The following is a 22389-nucleotide window of genomic DNA, read 5'->3' as shown; positions in this document are numbered from 1 at the left end:
AAAAAGACACAATGAGTCTGTCATTTCTTAGAGCCTTCATGAGATGGCAGACAGCACAGACTCTCCAAATCCCTCCAGAACGTCAAATGGGAAAAACTGCATTACTCCTTTTCAAAAAGTCTTGCTTCCCTTTGGATGCTCATACTTGCAAGAGCCCAGAAAAAAGAATCTGAAACCAAACTGAAGAGAAACGATGCATAGTCTCACCCTCCAAAAAAATTCAGTGTCCATAAAGCAACCACAGAGAAAAATCACAGAAGAAAGACCACAACCTACAAGTGACTTCAACTCACATCCATTAAAACCCCAACGGTCACAGGTGAAGAGAATCATGACTGAAAGCTTCCAGAAACACTTCTCAATGGAAAACTGAAAACAAGGGGTGTATTTTACTGAGATGAACTGTGAAAGTGAACTTTATGAAACAATATTTGGAAAATAGCACTTCCAGAGACTCCTCAAAAGCATTAAAAAAAAAAAAAATCTTAAAGCTTTTGCATCGGAAAAATCAGAAGGAGATTTGGGTTACATTAGAGGGAAAACCTGGAAGCTGTCAGTTTTAACATTTAACTCCTACATAAAAAAAATATTTAGGATATTCCCTAATGTTTTCTAAAACCAGAAAAAAAAAAAAAATCAAAATCACACTAACTATTGTAAATGTTGTACCACTGAGACTTCACCATTTTCAATGATGCCAACCATAGTTTTTCTTTAGTGACATTTTTTCAAGAAAATGAAAGCTGTATTACAGATTTGCAAGAAACATGTAAACAGCAGAGTGCAAAACATACACTGATTTCCCTCAGTGCTTTCCATATTGAAGTTCAGGTATCCCATATTTACCATACCAAGTGTAAAGGCTTGCTTTGATGTTCCTCAAGAATAAGCTATTACTGTAATTATTTTTACTAAGCATACTTCTGATACTTCATTAGACAGGAAGAGACGTAACAGTTTCATACCAAGAAGTTTGAACCAAAAGAAGCTGTTATACAAGCCAGCAAAGTTTAGCTGCTTGTCAGCTCAGAATACTGTGAGGCTTCCAATGACCTTCCTTGTACCACGAATCCAATTTATGGAGACAGAAATCTTGCATCTGTACCTCGGCATATTGGGAGGTACATTACAGTGATATAAAAGTTTAATTTTCTCTCCTAAACCATACCTGTTTAAGCCAATAAAGAACTAACACAGCTTTTACTCACTCAAGTGTCGTCAGTAGTTATAAAATGTTGTACTGTTTATGCAGAATTCATTTAGAATGCAAGGATATGACTTACAAATGTCTTTGACTCATTCACATAAATATGCATGTATGCCATTTATAACAGTAGCCTTGATGAGAACACACAGTGTAACTGGCTGCAAGAAACGCTTAAGAGGTTTACATTAAAACAGAATATGGAACGGTGGTTAGAAATCACAGAACAGGTGACACCTTACTCTGATAACCTGGTGATAAAAACTGTAGGGTATGATGTATAGGTTGTGGCATTACTACTTTACTATACAGTCTGAACATCTGAATATCTGTTCGGATACTGCTCAGTTTTAGCAAGACAGAATACCTAAGGCAGACCACATATAAAAATCGTGATTAATCTCAAAAAAAATTGCCTTCTGAATTGTTCACCTAAAACCAATCACAAAGACATTTAGACTATATTTTGTATTCACATGTTTTTAATACAAACCGTTTAAAAGTATAATTACCTTTTGGCTTTACAGAGTAATTTGCTTCAACTATTAAGACACAGTCCTTATCGGAAGACTTACAATTTAGCAAAACACAACCCTGAAATGCTGCAATCAATGGACATAAATACATAGCTCATGCCATATGAAGAATTCCTGTGGTCGCAGAATCACAGAATGGTTTGGAAAGGGCCTTAAGATCATCCAGTTCCAACCCCCTGCTATGGGCAGGGACACCTCACACTATGCCATGTTGCCCAAGGCTCTGTCCAACCTGGCCTTGAACACTGCCAGAATGATTTTCTGATAAGATTATTTACAATAATTACAATAATTTACAATAATTATTTACAATAATATTTACAATATCTAGACACCACGTTTGCCAACTTGAAATATACTGCTACTACAGATCAGAAAACTGCACATGCTGGCTATTACACATAATAAAGTCAAAAGGCTTGCAAGAATGCAAGAAAAATTAAATTGAGAAGAACCTACAGTGGAAAAAAAATGTAACTAAACCCCTATTTATTATTTTAATTATTAAATCTACTTTTTTCCCCAGATATTTAAGTCAAAAGAGGTTTAACTGCAAAACTTGTGGCTCTAATAGTATTTTGATTTATTAATCTGCCATGTACAGATATCTGGTCCCACATGAAGACCTATGGACACAGAAAGACATCATAAAAACCTACAAACACAAGTTCTATTGCATGACTATGTCCAAAGTACTTACCTAAAACAATTACTGTCCATAAATTTTCCGTCTGAGCACCTAATTACATAGGTTTACGTTTTTTAAAATCTCCATAGAGTTTAAGGTAGAGATGACAAAAGATGTTACCACACAGCATTTCTAGTTAATGCAGCACAGAACAATGCCTTGCTGTCTAATGATCAAAGCAAAGCATTAGATAACCTACATATAAACATCATGTAGGCCTTCATTTGTCGCTAAGTCCGAATAAGACCTTGCACAACACAGCTGGCTGCTGGTGCCGACCAGTTACTCTGTAGATACCTTCCACAAACTCTGACAATTATTCCAGAATGTTTCTATCAGCATATAATTGCATCCATCCTATACACTGACAAATAGGCTCAAGCTGCTGAGGCCACTGTTCTAGCAGTAATTTAAGTACTGTTACAGAGAAGAAAAACAGAATCCATCACGCAGACAAGACAGGAAGATAATGTCCAACAGCGTGCTGTAAACCAGAATTCCTGAATAGTAGTACAGATGTGAAAAGCAGAAGTTGTCCACCAACAAAGAACAAAGCAGGTAAGACTTGGCACTGATATTTAAATGAACGATATACAAATATATCACTCAGACAACAAAGTAGCCTCACCATGCAATACTGCTTCTTTTAAATAGAGCTAATGTTTATTTCAGACCTACAGGTTACTACATTAAAAACCCACGTAGAGCAGATGGAAAGGCTGCTTGCCAGCAAAAGAAAAGATTAAAAAACCCCTCAGCCTTTTAAAAACCAGTTGAACTGTTGGAAACAACTGAAAATTAAAACCGCCCACCCTCTGCACATGTATCCTTAATGGTCCCCAAAAGCATCCATCAACAACTCCTCTTCTAGAACTCCAGTCCCTAGCATACCTCAGGAACCACACTGAAGACTACATTACCATTGCCCACAGTTCAAGTAAAGGGTTGAAGTGAATGTTGTTTTATCCTGGAGTCAATACAGGGTTTTTGGTTTAATTACTTTCTAGGGCTGAAGTAGTAGAGAAATATGGCTGCTGTTTAAGATGCTGGAGTGTAAAACTGAAGTCTGTATATGGTTCAGTGTAATAAGGCTTCATTATATCTTATACGCTGTTCAATATGTCATAGATGAGAGCTTGTGGTCTACAAAATGATGCCAGGAGGATAAGACATGATTTCACATCAGTTGCCCTGTTTGTGCAAGTCTGCGACATAACAAAGGTGAAAGGATTACATAACTTTATTTAATAATAAATAAACTGGACACATGGCCTAATTTCACTTCTTTCTGAAAAATACAGTTCATTATTAAAATGTCAGATGCACTCTCAGCATTGGTTAGTGACACAAACTGAAAATACGTATCCTGCTGTAACTTCAGGAAGACTAAACCACAAACTTTCTCAGTCTACCAAAATGAACAGTGATCCTTTGGGACAAACATGGCATTGAGTCTCCTCTGTCAGTTTTAAAAAGGGATAGCTACACATGAGTTAAATTATCTCTTCCTCATTTCGTAGTACTTCTTACCGTAGGCAGCCACCACAACAGCCAGCAATGAAAAGTTACATTTGGAATGCAATCATAGAACCGTAGGATTTTTTAGGTTGCGGTTGGAAAAGAGCTTTAAAATCATCAAGCCCAGCCATTAGCCCAGCACTGCCAAGTCCACCACAACATAAGCCAACACTCTGAAGTACAAAAGGTATTAAAAAAAGTTACACAAATTATGCATCACTAGGAGTTTAGAGGTAGTGTACCTTATGAAAGTAAAGTATTCTAACGTTTCAAGATGTCACAGTAGCAGCATTTCCAACTTATTTTTTAATTTTTGCCTTTTTTTGAGGTGGGGAATTTCACATCCAATGAAAACGTAAAGCAAATAAAACCAACAGGAAATTGTTAACAGGATGATTCCTATGGAATGATACCTATTAGCATCAGGATTTCATTTTTGGAAGATAGCTATTAGAAAAGTGAAGCTTACCTACAGAAGCACTGTGGGATCTCTCCTTGACCATACAGTGGAAACAAAAATGGTGTATTGCCATAGCGGCCAAGGCACTGAAGAAACTTTTTTGTTGCCTGAAGACCTTCAAGAGTGCTGCAATCAGTCTCTGAAACCATTGCAATAGAGTGAAGAATGAAGTGCTGCAAACTTGGTGTTAACTTCCGTGTTCTTAAGAACTGAGCAAATGTACTGTTCTCGTAGTCTGAGGAAAGAGTAAATTTAGGTAAAGGGCACAATATAACATTTGTTTTTTTCTCATATGCTTCAACCTAAACAAGTGCATTTGTATTTAAATTAACAAAAGCAAATGAGTTTTTCAACAAACATCTTGCTGAAAATGGATAATCCAAGTCAATGGAAGTTAAAAAACATCTACTCCCAGAAAGTGACTTCTCTCAGAAGACAGAAATATCACTCCATTAAAATATTTCAAACCAATGCAAAACCATTGTACAGGTGTCCAACAGTCTAGAAAGCAAACTCTAGACATGGCTTCATTCATTCATTGTGTTAGACTTGATCTAAACCCACTTTTCAATTGGGTGAGAAAAGTGAGTAACTGCGGACAAAAATCCATTCAAGTGCCTTGGGATGCTCTTCCCTGTAAATTACGCAAAATATTCAACCTGAATGGCACCCATTCAAGAACAGTATCCATACTGACACGGTTAGAGTGTCTATGTGCAGAGAAGCCATTCACATGGTGTCTTAACCCTCACATGAGAGGGCACAGTATTTATTTCAAATCGGTGACTTGCAACAAACAAGTCTGGATGACACACAAAGATGACAGGGATAAGGAGCCATATGTCCCTTAAAAAGAATACTATTGCTGACACATTTTGAAATTCCAAGAAACACTAGTCTTTCAGGAGATGCTTAATGCAAGTGTTGCATGTCACTGATATATCTCTGAAAAACATTCATTATGCTAATAACTAAATTATCCTCTCCCCTCCCAGGAAAAGACTGCATTCAAGCAACAGCATACTTTCACATTACTCAGAAATCTGCTCATAAGCTTATTTCACTCATGGATAAACTGACAGGTAACACTTCCATGGATCCTGAGACTGGTATTATTAGCTATATATTTGTATATGATCCAATCACTGTTTTATTACAAATATATCTTATTACCCTTTCTGCAACCATGCAGCAAGTCTTTAAATGAGAGGGTTTTTTTTGTTCTAACATTCTAAAAAAACACCTCCCAAGTTTTTCCTCACTTCAGACTTGTTACATAACTCCAAATTTTACAGAAAAAAAAAGCTTTTTTTAAAAAAAAGAATTCTTCACTATCATGAACTCTCCCTATTAAAAGTCTGCCTTCCCACGAATAGAGTGATCTCACCAAGAGCAATTTGAAATTTATGAAGTCTTTACATTAGACTAGTCTGACTCAAAATATCCCAATTACCTTCCAGGCTATTTCAAAATGCAGGAACAAAATCTGTTTAACTGCCTCTGGAAGTAAAATAAATTTAATGTCATTTAGGCACATGAATCAATGGATTCATTTAAAATTGATGTGGCGTCTCCTTTCTTTACTTAATAAATTTTCTAAATACCACCTATATTCTCACTCTGAGCACCTCCATTTCTTCCAGCAGCAGCAAATCTGATATTACCTGTAATCTATAAACCACTAATGAGCTTTTCCCCCTTCATGATTTTCTCGAGTTCATCACAGACTCTCCTTCTCCTAATCTTAGCAGATCATTCTCTAGATCGACCAATTCTCTCTTGCATGTTTTAAATGATTTTCTCTAATGTTAGTACCTAATCTAAGGGACTTGTTCAAGTAATCACACCAGTACCTTAACAACTGCTTCTTTTTAACACTAGATTCTTTCAAAAACACTGACTAGTTGAGCTACTGTCAAGCTACAAAAGCACAGATATGCTTCAGTCTGAAACTCATGTCAGTAGTTTAACTATTCCTTTTTCCCCATTATTTCTTTTTGACAGATTTTTCTTTTATTTTATGCCTTAGTCTACCTTTAGTCCATCCAAGAACTGAGAACATCACTTCATTCTTTGTACCCTAAGGTGCATAAACCCAAAGCACCTTCCTTCTGTTGGCCAATTTTCCTGTTTGACCTAATGCTCATTATTCCCTGCACATTATGGCTCAAATATATTCAGATTTTTTCTCATCTAAATGAGCCAAGAGTTGATAAAGGCACTTTGAACTTGTCCTCTACAACTAAAAGGCATTAAATTACATTTACTTTCAAAGTTTAAAAACCCATTTTCTCAATTTCTGATTTGGCGGCAACATTCTGTGATTTATGTATTACTTCCCCCGCCCCAAAAACACAACAGAAAACTCAGCTACACCACACCATCTTAAAAAATCCCTGTGATGGGGGAGAAAACACCTAAAAATGATAAAAAATATTTTGCAACCTTGCTGTAATACATAATTTCACTGTTAAAGACAAATGTAAATAATAAATGATGTAGGAAGCAGAAGAGAAATGCTTAAGTAGAAGAATTTAAACACTGCAGTGAAAAGGTCATGAAAAGGCCAAAGCATACTTTAAAAATGAATCCATAAAAATAAATTGCGTGAAAACACAGGAGAGCTATCGGAATTGCGCACAAGTGAACGAACTCATAAGGAGAGAGTGTACACTGTTCAATGAAACACCACCTTGGTATTCTTCAGGGTGCTGTTCATAGTCCAAACAAAATGTCAGAAATTTCATTAGCATTCTCTTTTCCACCATGGTGAGCTGTCTGCTGTTGAAGACATCTGCTCTAGAACAAGGTACCTGGAAAAGAGTTTTTAATAATTTCAGATACATCCCATACCCTGGATGTGGAAAGCATCAAGCAACTCTACAGTCTGGCTACCTAATGAATATTTCTATTATAGATATTTTCTAACGTATTCCTTTCCATTATTTTCTATTATAATAAAGTTACCAATTTTTCACAATCAAAATTGTAAGAAATATTTTTCAGCCTCTTCCCCTTTTTATTTAGCTTCAATTTCACTTGCAACTCTGACTGTAGAAGTTAATCAAGAGTTTCTATTACCTAACTGTGCCAAAATCCCCTGTTGCCATTATCACACCAATGATTTCTTAGTACCAGAGAGAAAAATCAAATCTATGCTACAAATTTTAAAACCTAAAAACCTGTGAATCTTTAAGAGTTAACTGCCAAGTCGATCATAGTCTGAATATTTGACATGACGTAAAGATTTACATCAATAGTTTACTGGACTGCACGTTCTTATTTTAGCTATTAAAAAGAAAATAATTTATATATAAACATATATAAACACCTTTTCATTCCAGAAGTGAAATTAAATTCACAATCTTAAGGACACATACTAGCTTACTGTTACAAAACTCTCAAGACACTGATTTCTTGACTTTATATAAGATTAAACGCATGCAGTGCATTATTTTATGTACCTGTTCTACTTTTCCTTCTCGAAATGCAAGAATTCGTGTTGCATTTTTAAACTCTGCATATCTGCTAACGTTCGACTTGATCAGGAGGTCAATTAACAGACCTCGGGAGTACAGCAACTGCACAGGGAAGAAAAAAAAGCGGTGAGTAAAGAGCATACACCAAAAGAAAACAGTGATACCAACAGCATTCACCTGTAAGGCGCTTTCTGCAAGTATTCGCAAGTACATGTAGTAAAGTAAAATCTGACTAAAAGTATCAAAATGTAATATGCGTAACATAATACTAAATGAACTGACGCAACCACAGAAATGGAAAGACAAAGCAGTCCATAGGAGTGAAAGGCAGAAGGTGTCAGCCTATTGTTTTTAGTTCTATTAGTCTGGGAGTCACAGTTTTAGACAATATTTTGCATTGTCATCTTGAATAATTTCTTTGTGTTGTACGCTATATATCCTTGCACACAGTACTTTACAACCTTCACTTCCCAATTAGGGGACACTGTCTGTGTAAATCATCATTAGTTATTTCTTAAATTACCTGAAATGATAATGTCACATTTTCTAAATGTAAATTCCTTAACCCCTCAGTTAAGATTTAGTTATATTCTGCTATATTAATTTATCATCTGTCTACCTTTACTCTTTGTAGATGCTACAAATATATTATGAAATCCTGAAGGGGCAGAAATGTTAACTATTAACTGACAACATATGTCTGAACTGGAAAGCATTGGAGATTAGTTTAAAAATGCCTCAAGGCTTTTGGCCCTGAGTGTCGGAATCTGCTTAATCACACAGAAGTTTTCAAGATAAAGGTTTACTGGAATACTGAATGGACACCACAATAAAGTTTGTGTCACAGTGCCAGGGAGACAGTAATGGAAACTACTAGCCTTGCTCTGGAGACTACTCTTCAGATAGAATTCCTGGAATTCACTGCAGTTAACACCATGTAACACAATGGTGCAGAAAAAGCATTAAAAGGATACAAAACAGTATTATCTGCTTAACCATTATACAATGACTATTTTTTTTACGACGTCATTCCCATCATGCATGAAAGAGGTATTTGGAACACAGGGGCAAAATTTGAAATCATGCATTTTGTAGTGTCTCCACAAAGAATTGAATATACTATTGAAGGAAGGTTTTCTTCTAGTTTCTAGAGGCTTGAAAGACTTTTCCAGGCAGAATATGAAAAATTAAGCATTCAGCCCTGAAAAAACTTCCCTGTACTGCAGGGAAGTGCAGGGAAGTGCATACACACTTAAAGCACAGAAATTAAGAAAAATTTCCATTTAACGTGGATTTCCAGGGTCATATCCTTTTACTTATCCTTTACACAGGGCAGATTTTAAAGTTTAAACAGTATGATAACTATGTCAGACTAAAGCTTTTCCTCTAAGTAAAACTTATCCTCTAAGTAACACTTTCCTCTAAGTAAGACTAGTGTAGCAGGAATTCAACACAGTAATAACTAATTTTAGTCAGTTTCTATGTTATGGATTATATCTAATTATTATTTTTTTTTCCGTTTCCAATAAAATTTATTACAATCCTGTGCTTTAGTTTGAGTATAGAGACAATGAGAATTTCACAGGGATATCTAAAAGCCAGGAAGCTCTCCAACAGGAAAACTACTTTTCATTTTAAAAACATTAAAGATCTGTAGGAAGATGGATTTTCCTTGTTTAAAAATACAAGTTTTTTAACTGTACTGTTTAAAAAGAGCAATTTTGCAGGTATTACTCAAGTCCTAAATTTCAGGAAATTTACTTTTATGGATGTATTTCTAAGCTATTTTTACGGTCTCTGGTTATAATCAAACACTTAAGAGCACATGTGAGACAGCTCGTGTTTGTTTTAAGGGTACTAACTCTTGCTTACTTCTCACAAGTGTCTTTTTTGCCTCAAGGGTACTGGTGTGAGCTCTCCTCAATATTAATTTTTTTTTTTTTTAATTCCAGCCTTTAAAGCAAAGTAAATGTACTTATATGAAAAGCATCATTCAATTCCTACCTTGGAAACTAAATCAATATTAAACCTTCTGCCTTCTCTAACAATTTGGGCATATGTGATTTCCTTTGGTCCTTGGGCAGAACTTTCTGAGGGTGCAGATCCAGTTTTGGGAGTGGACTCTTCTAAAGCCGTACTATGAGAACTTTCATTCTCAGAGGTTATTTCTGGATCATTCCCTTCTACTGTGCTTGCTGGCTCTGTGCCTGTCGCCTTTTCTGGTTCCTGGCTCTCCACCTCTGCTAAGGTGTTCTCCACCGGTGTGCACTCCTTTTCTGATTCCTGAGCAGCCCCGTCAACATCAGAGGCTCCAAAGGCAGGCAGCTTCAGCAATGCACCAGCTTCTTCAACATTTTCAGCTGAATCCTGACTGATTAAAAACACAGGGGGAAGAAGAGGGGGGAAAAAAAGTCTTTTAAAGAGTCTTAAAAACTTGTTTAAAGTTTTGAGTCAGTGCCAGAATGGAAACCTCAAGCGTTACTATGAAAAGCATTAGAATTTCTTTATCCTGGCCAAATCACGTGTACCACCCGCTAAAGAATACTGGGTCTTTGACTGTAAAGCTATAATTCAAGAGGAGTACTTTACGGAGAAAAAAAAATAGAAAAATAATTGGAGTTCTTATTTTACATGGGCTCAAAAGATGGAATGAGCTTATAATCAAAATCAAAACTCTCATGGTGAAACACAATACATAACAGCTACATAAACAAAAGAAATACAGTATTTTAAAAAAGAAACAGTAAAGCAATTTGATTAGGGTTTTTTTTTTCAATGGATTAAAAATACCCTTTGAAATTTAAATGTGTAAATGCATTAAAGTCATTAAGCTCAAACGTATCAAAAGCAAACTCGCTGAAGAAAACAGAAGTGCTTTATATGACTGGGACTACTTTGCATCTATTACCATCCCAAGTCCATAAAAGCAGCAGGCAATTTTGCCCTGAAGTTTAAGTAAAACTTTCAGATTACTTTTTGACTCTGCCCTCGCATTCTAAGTAGTTGTTCACATAACAGCCATTCAGAATAAAGTTTCCTCATGTAGCAATGAGGAAACTCATTTTTATTGATATGTTATTTTTATGCCACTGTTACAAATTTGTGTATCGCAGATAAAGGCAGCCAGTCAAAATGAGAGACACTACCACACAAAATTTACTCTGTATAGTCCATTGCCTTTTCACAACTCAATTCTTTAAAACTCCTCATATGAAGCAGACCTCCAATTGTAATCTCATCTACTCTTTTTATCTTGAACTTCAATGACATCTACCTTAGAAACTAGTACTTTTGAACTTGGAATTTTAGTTTATACAACCAGCTGAGATGAATCAAATCAGTATCATTGTAAGTGAAAAGAGCTCAGCAATAATTTCCCTCTATCTTTTTATCTTTACCACAAGCTATTAATGCACTGAATAAACAATTTAATCTTGGCTGAAAACTAATGAACTATGATTTTAAAGGTGACCTGCAAACACACAGTACAAAATTTCAGTAACTACCTGGATGGTTGAAATTCACTGAACAGCAAAGAATTATTCAGTATGCATATAAAACCACTCCCTCACATCTGTAGCCTTAAATGGGGAAGCAGGGAGCAGGAGCTCTGTTAAAAGATGGAAAATCCCCTCTATCCTTTCAAAGTTGCTCCTTACTTATGATCTCATGCAGCTCACATGGGCTCATGAAAGTAAGAGTTTGGACTAGTGCACAGCCACCAAGAAGCACTTATTCATGAATGGGTTACACACTGCCCTGGTAAATACAGGAACTGCTATAGGGAAATCACTAATGAAAGAAGTCTGTTTCTGTACATTAATTATGTCTTTCAGCTTCATATTGCAAGCATTAAATACCTATAAAATATCAAAGAGAGATAAGTACTTTCTCAAATGCTTTTTAAAAAAAGTAAACTACTAAAAACACAAATGAAATTCAATTACATTTTGGAGTTCTTTCTGGATTTTGAGGGGTTTTTTTTAGGAATTCGGAACATGGTGTTTGTGAAAACTGCAAAAGCTGTTGCCATGAATGCGATAACTAAGAATGAAGCTGTTATTTAACCCATCCTAAAGCTTTTTAAAACACAAAAAGTCAGAGGCACATCTTTCTTCTCTCTTCTCCCAGGCTGAATGTACAGTTCAGTCTCAGTTTAAACATACTTGATTATTACTTTTTAAATCAAAACAAAATTTGGGTTCACAACGCATTTTATTTTTTCCTCTATCACTCTGAAAAGCAGTGTAACAAAAACATTACATTTACATATTTTAAATTTCTATTCAATTCCCACTAATGAATACGTAAATCTGCATGATTTGCAGCTCTACACATTTTATAATGAAAGCCAAAAACTGTATATAATCTAAATTCATGACATCCTTCCTATAGGAACAAATATCCCTGAATAATGTAAGAACTGTCTATAAAAATGACTCAAATTGAACTTCTGTACAGACAATTCTTCTCCTAATTCTGAAAAAAATAATACATCTGCAGACAAATTGTTGTGTAAATTTAGAATATTATCTTCCACCATTCATCAATTAATGGTACTAACAAAGGAATATCTTAAAATGAATGTGTCTTATTAATGCCTTGTAACAGCAACCCCTTCAGATAGGTCAAATGAAAAATTGCCAACCAGCTGGTTAATTTATTCAGCACAGGTGTTCACTATTTATTTTTCAGCCATTTGCCTTTTTTCAATACAGCTTGTTGTAGACACAGTATTCTTTTCCTTTGATGGATGCACTTTGTTCTAAGGCCATTCATTTCAGATTTGCACTGTGTATATTATACTGCTACCCAGCTGTTTATTCTTTCAAAATAAATGTTTAATGGTTACTTCATAGGAGTTATAAAAATTAAGCAAAACCAACAGAATCTAGGCAGAACGTGTAAATTGTCAGAACTACAATAACTGACTCTCTCAGAAAGTTTAGTTATTTTGGAAAACTTTTTCTTTGCTAGATTTATTAACATTACCATTCTTCTTGTGGGGTTTTGTGTTTGTATGGATTTTTTTAAAATAATCAAGAATGACAGCATCATACCATCAGGCTGAGTTAAATGCTTTAAAGTAGAACCTTCTATTTTGTCCTGACTCAAGTATAATGCTTACATCTACAAAGCGTGAAACCTTACTGCTAGGGGATTCTTTGAGCCAGCCATTACTTAGTATCACATCTTCTTAGGAAAATCATATGCAAAGTTAAGAGACTATGAAACATTTAACCTGATTTAATACTGGTTCTGAAAAATATTTATTTTGGCAACATCATTATAAGTACAACATTCAAGTGATGCTGCATTAAAATAACCGTAGCATTTTATCTGCAATACAATCAAGCAACCATTACTGTGGAATACAGAACTTCAGAATATTCTGAGTCTGCGACCTTCAGACTGTATTATTATAATTCAGACCACTTCCCCCCCCCCCGATGTTTACACAAAGAAATATGTGTTTCTATATGAATATCTGTCAACGTTTCATCTAAGGTATTATTGAAGGGATTCAACTTAAATAACTGTCCCAAAGAACCTTTCAAGAATTCAGAACAGTGTTTAGTTGAGTGCAAAAATCCAAGAGATAAAAATGATAAATATAAATAAACAGCTTCATTTTCAATTGAGGCACATACAATTACCATTCCTCATTACCATGCTTGCGCACTATTCAGCATTACTGCTGCACAAGGTTACTTTTAGGTGTTCTTTGATTTTCAATATGACATTGCAAAAAGCTTATCTTCTGCATGGCATGTATCTATCTATATATAACAAAGTAACATACTTCTGTTTAAAACTCCAAACAAAAAATGAAATTTGCATTCTTAACTTCTGCTAATGCAGACATACCTCTCTACAAATACCTAACGGAAAGATATTTACCACCTAAGACTGATTACTCTTCATGTGCTTATGCAACAATTAATCACAGAAGTGTATATTTCAAACTAAGAAGGTATTTTTTCCATGTATGTAAAGTAAGAGCTGAGTTACCTTACTTCAAAAACAGAAAGAAGGTGACAGCCCAAAAAGGCTTTTATTACATTGCCAGGAGCCTTCAACCATGCAATTCCTTCTAAAGCATCATGGGCAAGCACTGTTTAATGAGTAAGGTAAATCCACTGAATATAAAAATAGAAAAGGGCAAATATTACTTTATCATTTTAGCACAATTAAATATTCTATAGTTACAATACTACAGTTTATTTATGTTCCTGTTCTTGTGTACTTAGCCCATTTTACATGTACTTACACTGTTTTTTTTAGTATAAGAAAAAAAGTCTTAAGCCTAATTAAGAATGGAGAAATTAACAACCTTCTGCTAATGATACCTACAAACACAACACTTCTGTTTTCGACTCAGAAGTAAATTACCAGTTCACAAAGTTGGCCAACAGATTACACTGCATCCAGACAAGGTAATTTAAAAAGTATCAGTTAGCTTCACCGAAGTGATTTCCACAAAAGCACAAGGACATTAGGAACATTTTAGAGGTCATGGTTACTTTCTGAGACAATATGCAATATGGTAGCATGGTGAAATGCTTGAAGCCAAAAGTACAATATAGTTATTTAGCTCCAGGCATATAAAATTATTTGTATATTTCCGCATTTATACTTACTCGCCAAAACAGAAATCTTCTACATGTTGAATAGTTTTATCCTTCTTGCTAAGAGGAATAACTTTTTCATTCTCAAGGATCAGTTTTCCCCAGTCTTCACATTCATCACTGATACCAGTCTTTTGCTTACAAAGAACAAATAGAAGATTACAATTTGTACTGTACCAGCTGCTCTTTAAATATAAATCTCTGTCATCCAAATAATTTGTACCATTATATATATATATATATAGAATCATTTTAAGTGTCTTAATGTTTTTTTTCATTGCTATTTTGAGTCCTAACAGTTAGAGCTGGTTACGTTATAGCATGCCAACATTTGCACACTGCTAGTTTTAGTAACCTGAGAATGCAGTGCTAAATGAAATACATGTTTCAGTACAGTTGAATGCAATTTTGAATACAATCTACTAAAACCCAGTTTTGCCACAGCCAGGTTCGTTCCAAACTTTGTGACAAAACTCTTTGAAAGGAGACCACATGAGAAAATATGCAGTGATTTGGGTATCATATTAATCTGCCCACACAGGAATCTCTACAGCATGCAACAAAACCCTGAGAGTATTAAGTTCTGACATTGAGCAACACCACTGATCATGGCAGAAGGTAGCAGCACTATGTAATAAATAGGCATGAGACTGAACTGAAGGAGTTCCATCTTCTACGGACCAACAGGCTTGTAACACTTCAGCAAATAATATGAACATCCATTTGCCAATACAGTTCAAGTGCTCAATCTCTTAAACAAATACCCTCTTCAGAAGATTTCTAGTGTACCGTCATGAATCAGATAAACTTTGGTCATTGAAAAATACACTATCAACATTCATCTTTTTGTCCTGGTTACAGGACATTTCAGTGGAAGGATCCGGTAACTACCCTTCTCCCAATTAAGAAGAATCAGCTGAAAGCATAGAAGACAAGACAAAAGGGACTGAAATATCAGAGTGGAAAATAATCAAACAGGAGAAGACCAGAAGGTGCTGGGAAAGGAATCAAAACAATAGTGTAGCTGGTTCTACATAAATTCAAGAACCTAAAAAGTATGACTGAACACTAGAATGTTTGGCCTCATGTAGTAAGATTAATAAATCAGGCATTTCAAGAGTCCTAGAATGCCAGGCCAGGTGGTTAAGTCTTAACTAGTAAAGTTGGAATGGAGAAACCTCTTTGATCTGTCAAATTACCAAAGAGAAAAAGCACTGTGGCAATTTGTCTTGTAATACATTACGCAAACTTTAACCTTAAAGAATGTTAAAAGAAGTAATTTGAGAATTTTTTACCTGATTTTCTTTAATCCAGGACAATAATCCTGAAAAACTAAAGCTGGCCCAGTTTCCACCATAGTAATTTTTCCTGTAAATAAAAAAACAACAAACCAACAGTAAGCATGGATGGGCAGATAAAACATAGCCTTTTCAGGTTTCAAGAAAAAACAACCAAGTTTGAGATGTTCAAAATGTTTTCTATATTAGAGGTGCAGAACACAAAAATCGGTGTAATATTTCAGAACTCTCAACAAGATGCAAAGTTTCCATTTTCACTCATTTGTATGCATCTCTGACCAGACTACAGTCTAAAATCAAAGTATTTGGAGGGTAAAATGAATAATGCTAAAAAAGCACATGTGATGCAATAAGTAAGAGGAAAATACAGATGATATTGCTTCTTGGCCAAGACTGACTGTACACCTCTAACTCCAACACGTACATCACTATAGCTACTTTTACTTAGCGCACAGCCCAGCCAACAAGCCTGCAAGTTTCAGAGTTCTCAGAAAACCCACTTCAGGTTTTTGGCATCAGGTTCTGGCAGGAGCTCACAGCTTTGTCACATGAGCACAGTTATGCTGCTTCTGACTGAAGCCGATGTAGAAGTTAACGGAATTGCATTACATGTCACTTTCGAACTAACAGTGCTTCATGAGGGTGACATGCAGAGGAGGGTTAAGTGAACTGAAACTTGGTCCAGACAGTAGAAACCACATCTCTCAGCCATTATGTCAAAGGAAAGTTCACTCTATTATTTATCTGTTGCTTACAGAATAGATTACGCTTATTATAGACTGTTACGATGCTCTTGCAAAATTCTTACTGAACTGCATATACTGTAGGTGGAGCCAAAGGAACTGATTTGTACAAAACGATCATACCTCCCCAAGTACTTTTCAGTTTATATTTACCACTTTATTGCCTGAAAAATATTGGTTTCCTTCTTTTAAATCACAGAAAATTAACTGTTCTTCCGTTAATCAAAGACTCTGTTCTCCCTTTAAAAAAATTTCCTATCCGTATTTCTCTCAACATCAGTTGGATTAGGTTCTTTCATCATGCATATCACAGCTTCAATATTTAACAGCTCTGATGGGAAAAAATAACAGAGCAATAAAATAAAAAACAAAATCACCAGTTCTCACAAAAAAAAAAAAATCACTTGAGGATTTAGCCCTGTTTTCTGGCACTGCATGTTGGCACCTCAGAAGCGTGAAAGATAATGAAAATACTCTCTTGGATAGATATCTAATGTTAGTGCATACACTAAAATACCCCAACCCGCCAACATTTAGGGAGGAAGATGGGTTTTGCACTTTACAGGTCAATGCAGAGACTGTTAAATAACTTCAAATCTTATCATAGCCTCCTCCTCTTTTAAACTGTAGAGGTGAGTGCGATAACAGTGAAAAATTAAATTCAGGTTAGATTCTACCATTTGAGATGGGATGGTTTTGACAAGGGTTATCTGCACTGACAAAGGCTTCATCAAGAGTGTCAGCCCCTTTGCAGAACCAGAGGGTGATGCTCCATGCCATGTTGCTTACTTAGCATATGAAGGACAGATGTCTGCTAAACAATGCCTAATCACTCCTGACTAGAAACTGACCTCAAAAAGTCTTTCAGCTACTGCAAGGCAATAGTGAAGAACATAAATAGGACATCTGCAAAGACAACAAAATCCAGAGTTCGCTTAATAAGGCCGGCTTCTACAACAGAATGAGGTGTTTAAGGCCATCAACTGGGAAGACTGGTTCTATACTTCATGAGAATGCTCAAAGTCTGCCCTGCAACTTGGTCACTTTAAGCAGAAGGGCTCTATCTGCAGATCCATTACCAACCAAAAACTCCAATCACCTGCAGAGTTCATACTTACCTCACTATTACGAATGACATGGGTGAGGCTCTGTAAGAACTGCACTTCGGTATCACACAGAATACAAAGCAATGAGGATGAAACAACTGATTGCCAAATTTCAGACTGGAAAACAGTAACTGATTGCACACAATGATAATCAGGTTTGTTTTAGCTGTCACTGGTGCAGGCTAATTTCTGCTGCTTCTTAATATATGATTGAGTAAAAAGTTCAACATCCATATATTATCTGCCACTTCTGGGATTTCCAAAAAACACAAGCCATGAAGATTTATTTTTAAGGGAATCTGCTGTTTAGTTGCAAGTTTCCTTGAATATGGAATACAATCTGGCTGTCAGAGAAAGCAAGGCCATTGATCACAGAAACTGCAGAAAACACCTGCCTAAAATTAGGACTGGGTTTCTTGAATCTACACCAGTATGAATTCATGCATATTTAGAGTACTCCAAATTAAAACTTTCGGTAAGAGAAATGAATGTCATGTTCACAGAGTTACAACAGTTGATTCGTGAGCTGTCAGACACGTCTGATGTAAACATTCCTCTGTTCATCAGGTGGATTTTCCTTTGAAAGTGCTTTTCTTTTTAACCACCGTTGAGATGAATCAATCTTTTCAACAAAGTGCTGCTCCATCCATTTTGAGAAGACAGTATGGCCTTTCTCAAATGGAAAATGAATCACAGCTGTCCTTCCTCTCTGGCATCCAAGCACCTCTCCCAAGCTATGCCATACCACCTCAAATATTAATTTTCTCTTGAAGCATGAAATTCCAGATTCCCCCCCCCCCCCCCCCCCCCCCCCCGGAATTTTAATGAGTTTACCCTGCATTACATGATGAATCAAGATTGCTTAATTTTCTCATCTGAAAGCACTGCAGAAGGAAGGTAGAGCAGACCTAATTACTGACATAATGAGCAAAGTTTTTTGGTAAATATCTTGAAAAGGAATTCTGAAAAGGGTTGACTAATGATTTTACAATTAGGAGCCCTTTGTAACCAAGTATTTTTGTTGTAATTGCCCTGAAGATGAACCGAGGAATTCCTTAAAGTAATGGTCAAGATCAAAGCTTAATTAAAGCTACAATACTGTCCCCAAAATTTGAAGGGCTAAGCTCCTCTTGTCTCTTGTTATATCAGCAAACTACAAAGATGGATATTTTCTCCCTTTTCTAGGGTAGCAATTCAATTATCCTGTAAGTAAAGGCATGAAACATTTTGAAGGTGTAACAGCAAAGGTAGAAATTAATTTTTGTACCAAGTTAGAGCACGGATGTTTTCTTTTTCTCTCATACGTTAATTTCCTAGATTAAATTTGCTCAAAACTTCTCCTGTATTACCTGGATTTTCACATTAATTAAAATACTGCTGCTTTTACTTCACACTTAGTAAATCTCCACTCTGTAGTTAAAAGCAGTAGAACTGCTGAAGTAATTTTTGCAAAGTTTTGGAAATGTAGCTCAAGTATGGTTTTACCTCAGCTGATTTCTCTCTTCTCCCACATTAGTTTGTGATTTTTAACTTAGTTACTAACACCATTTTTCTTCAAATACCTTGACAGAATTAGCAAATCCCAGTCCAGAACACTGAAACTGCAAATTGTTTCCAAATGATTAATATTCTTGGAATCCAAACCAAGGGAATATCTAACATGTCCTTCTGAAGACAGACTGCAAATTAAGAAATTAAACAGCTCTGAAAGCACGAGATACACAAGTAAAATGTAAGTAAGAAGAGAAAAAGGGTTTCACAGCCTATGCTTGTTAAGATTACCCTTCTCGGTTCCATGTCATAACAGCCATGGTGTAGCAGTCAAAGCTGGTGATGTCTGAAGAAAAGCTGCTGATGCCTCATGATTGCTCCCACGAGCTGCCTGCATGTGTCTGTCCTGCATTTGATCTTTCAGAAAGAAGTCTCAAACCATCAGAGTAGCTGTCTTTTGCAAAGGAAGTTACTGCCACATCGATTTTAAGGATCTGAACACAAAATGACTTATGTTTCAAACCAGTAGTTTCACGTGCTACCTATTGAGCACACAGTCAAATGTATTAAGAATTGCCATTCTGGGACAGTAATTGTGTTCAGGAGCACGAGAAGTGGACTACGCTTCCCTACCTTCCAAGAGGAAGGGTTTAACCCAAACAGCTTTTGAGATCTTTCAGCTCAACGTAAGGGTGATGGTGGCAGTCACTTATGTTACATTATGTCCTGGGGTACGAACACAACTAAAGCAAATTAACATGGACTGGTTGAGACTATGTTCTACTCTCCAATACCTTCGCTATGAGAACATACACTAAAAAAAAAACCAAACCAGAAATAAAACCAACTTCTCTCAGAAAAGGTCAAAAGATACCAGAATTAACATTTTTTGCCTAGATTCCCTTACTGAAGGTTAAGGAATTCCTTTATTTATTTGGCAAGAAATTGACTTGCTTTGAGGAACAACCTTTTTGCTCTCTGGTTGATGTACTTCCACAGCTACCTCACTTTACAGAAGTCAAAGATTAAAATGAAGGCTGTATGAAGACGCAGGCTGTATTACATTATATATTTTACAAGTCCTGGCAAAAGTGAGCAATCGTCTAGCAATATGTGGAACTACAAAAGCAGGTACCTTGGAGGGGGAAGGTACAAGGAGGGTGTCCATCATGCTTCTGGATGCTCAGATAAAACAGAATTGTGAACAGAAGGAACATTCAAGCACTCTACGGGCAAAGCAAGCTTAAAAATTAAGAAAGCCAAGCAGTGTCAAAAAGCAAGACATGAGAAGCAGGCAGAGCAAACTGGGCACAGAAGAGGAGTTAAAATCCTGCATCTTGACACTCCTATACTTTTGAATTAAACTTTATACTGACAGATTATTAAGTCAATGAGGAAGGATGTAAACAGAAAAACTGTAGTCTACAAATGCTACCAGATGCTGAAAATCAAAATGTAGCTAAACATACCTCGCCTCCAACTGCCCTGTCCTCAGTAACCAAACTAGTACATAACTATAAAGATATGTAATTATAAGAGGCAAATAAGCAAAGGACCAGAAGCAGAAAACATAGCAAGCCACCAGGAGAAAGTCCTATGCATACAAACATGGGAATGTTCGGAATGGGAAGTATATTCACTTCAAGTAATCAACTTTCAGTCTTGATCTACCTTTCTTCAGCAACTTCAAGTTTAACCTGAGTGCCAATCTTCACATTTTTAAATTGCAAATTACTTTTCTAAATCACTTAAAAAATATCCTTGAAATTTCACATGTCAACAGCTCATTAGTATCTACAGTAAATGTAGCTCTGAAAAGAACCACAGATTTTACGTTTATTGAGACAGATAGCTGGCACAGAGAAATACAGCTCCTTCAATTACTATTTGGCAGAAGCTAACTTTAGTTTAAAATCAGTCTACAGGAATTTATGGCAACACTGCAGTGAAGTGACTATTTTGAATAAGATTAGCTACTGGTGATGGCGATGCTTGGACAGTGTTTATAAATCAACCTTAGAACTTAGTATTTTATAATAGGCCACTTCAAAACTATCTTCCATAATCACCTATGCAGTATATTATGATAAATGCAAACACGGCTGGAGAGTAAAAGTAATAAAATGATGCACACAAGGTAACAAGTGCAAGCAAACTATAAACAAAGACTCTATCCATATACTTTTCCTATACTGTGTGCCTAACTTAACTCAGACCTTTGTAGAGAAAAAAAGGTGAATCAAAGTAGCACACCTAATACAAACAAGTATTTCTGTAACCCCGAATCTTATTTTCTTATACTCTGAAAAAATCTTAAACTCATGATCCTTCAAAAAGGGAAAAACATATACTGTTAAAAAGTGATATTCTGAATAGATGCTGATGAATTTTCAATTATATTGCTGCCTCGGTAAAATGAAACTTGAAAATTCATCTAGAAATGAGTCAATTAATCTGGACATATAGTAGATAAAATTAAGATGCTTAAATTCAGATGAATCTCTAGCAAGCTTTCCAAGACTTAACTTTTCACTTACAATTCAAATGGCATCAGGATGGGGGCTTTCTAATGGTTCTGGTAGGCTTTTTTGGAAGAGTACTAACTTAAACACGAAAGGCAGATGGCTTAAATGCCTTAAATTCCCTATTTATGGGGAAGGGTTGTCCAGCATAAATATTTCTCCTTTTTTTTTTTTTCCAAGATACAGATTTTAGACCATGATTCAATGACCACATGCATCAATTAAAACAGCAACTATTAATATGAGTGAAGGACACCTTGGTTAAAAACACCTTCCCCTGTCCTTAGCATGCACTAGAGTTGGAAAATAACTTCACAGGAGAAAGGAATCTAAAGAAGAAGCCTTAATTTTCACCATAAAAACAAAAGCATGTGTGAATGTAAATGAGCATATTTAAGTGAAAACAGTAATAAACAAAATCTGTATTCCGCAGTTCTAATTGCCTCCTCCTGCGAGATTTCTGAAAGGCTCTTCATCGCAGCTAAAAACAGGCATGGATGGAAGTGTTGCGGTTTAACCTCAGCCAACAATTAAGCACCAGACAGCCACTTACTCATTAGCCCATGTAGGTTGAGATAAAGATACATTAATAGGTAAAGCAAAAGCTGCGCAAAACGAAACAAGGAATTCATTCACCACTTCCCATCGCAGGCAGATGTTGCCACCCCCAAGACAGCAGGGCTCCATCACACATTATGGTTACTTGGGAAGACAA

The 22389-nt window shown here is 35.9% G+C and overlaps 1 protein-coding gene across 1 annotated transcript in view; it reads right to left on the bottom strand.

The window, feature by feature from the left end:
• Nucleotides 1–22389, bottom strand: part of LOC134168111 (rab proteins geranylgeranyltransferase component A 2-like) — a 66976-nt gene that overhangs the window by 32085 nt on the left and 12502 nt on the right. Inside the window, exons 3-8 of the mRNA XM_062627461.1 lie at nucleotides 15810–15882; nucleotides 14527–14651; nucleotides 9890–10256; nucleotides 7871–7987; nucleotides 7099–7219; nucleotides 4416–4641 (exon numbers count right to left, since the gene is read on the bottom strand). Coding sequence (XP_062483445.1) covers nucleotides 4416–4641; nucleotides 7099–7219; nucleotides 7871–7987; nucleotides 9890–10256; nucleotides 14527–14651; nucleotides 15810–15882 — 1029 coding nt within the window. The remainder of the gene's footprint in view (nucleotides 1–4415; nucleotides 4642–7098; nucleotides 7220–7870; nucleotides 7988–9889; nucleotides 10257–14526; nucleotides 14652–15809; nucleotides 15883–22389) is intronic.

The sequence above is a fragment of the Pezoporus occidentalis genome, unplaced genomic scaffold, assembly GCF_034315485.1.
Source record: "Pezoporus occidentalis ecotype Australia unplaced genomic scaffold, CSIRO_AGI_Poc_V1 ctg30, whole genome shotgun sequence".
Lineage (NCBI taxonomy): Eukaryota > Metazoa > Chordata > Aves > Psittaciformes > Psittacidae > Pezoporus > Pezoporus occidentalis.
Note: the sequence above shows the minus strand (reverse complement) of the source record. Positions and strands in the feature narration are given on the sequence as shown.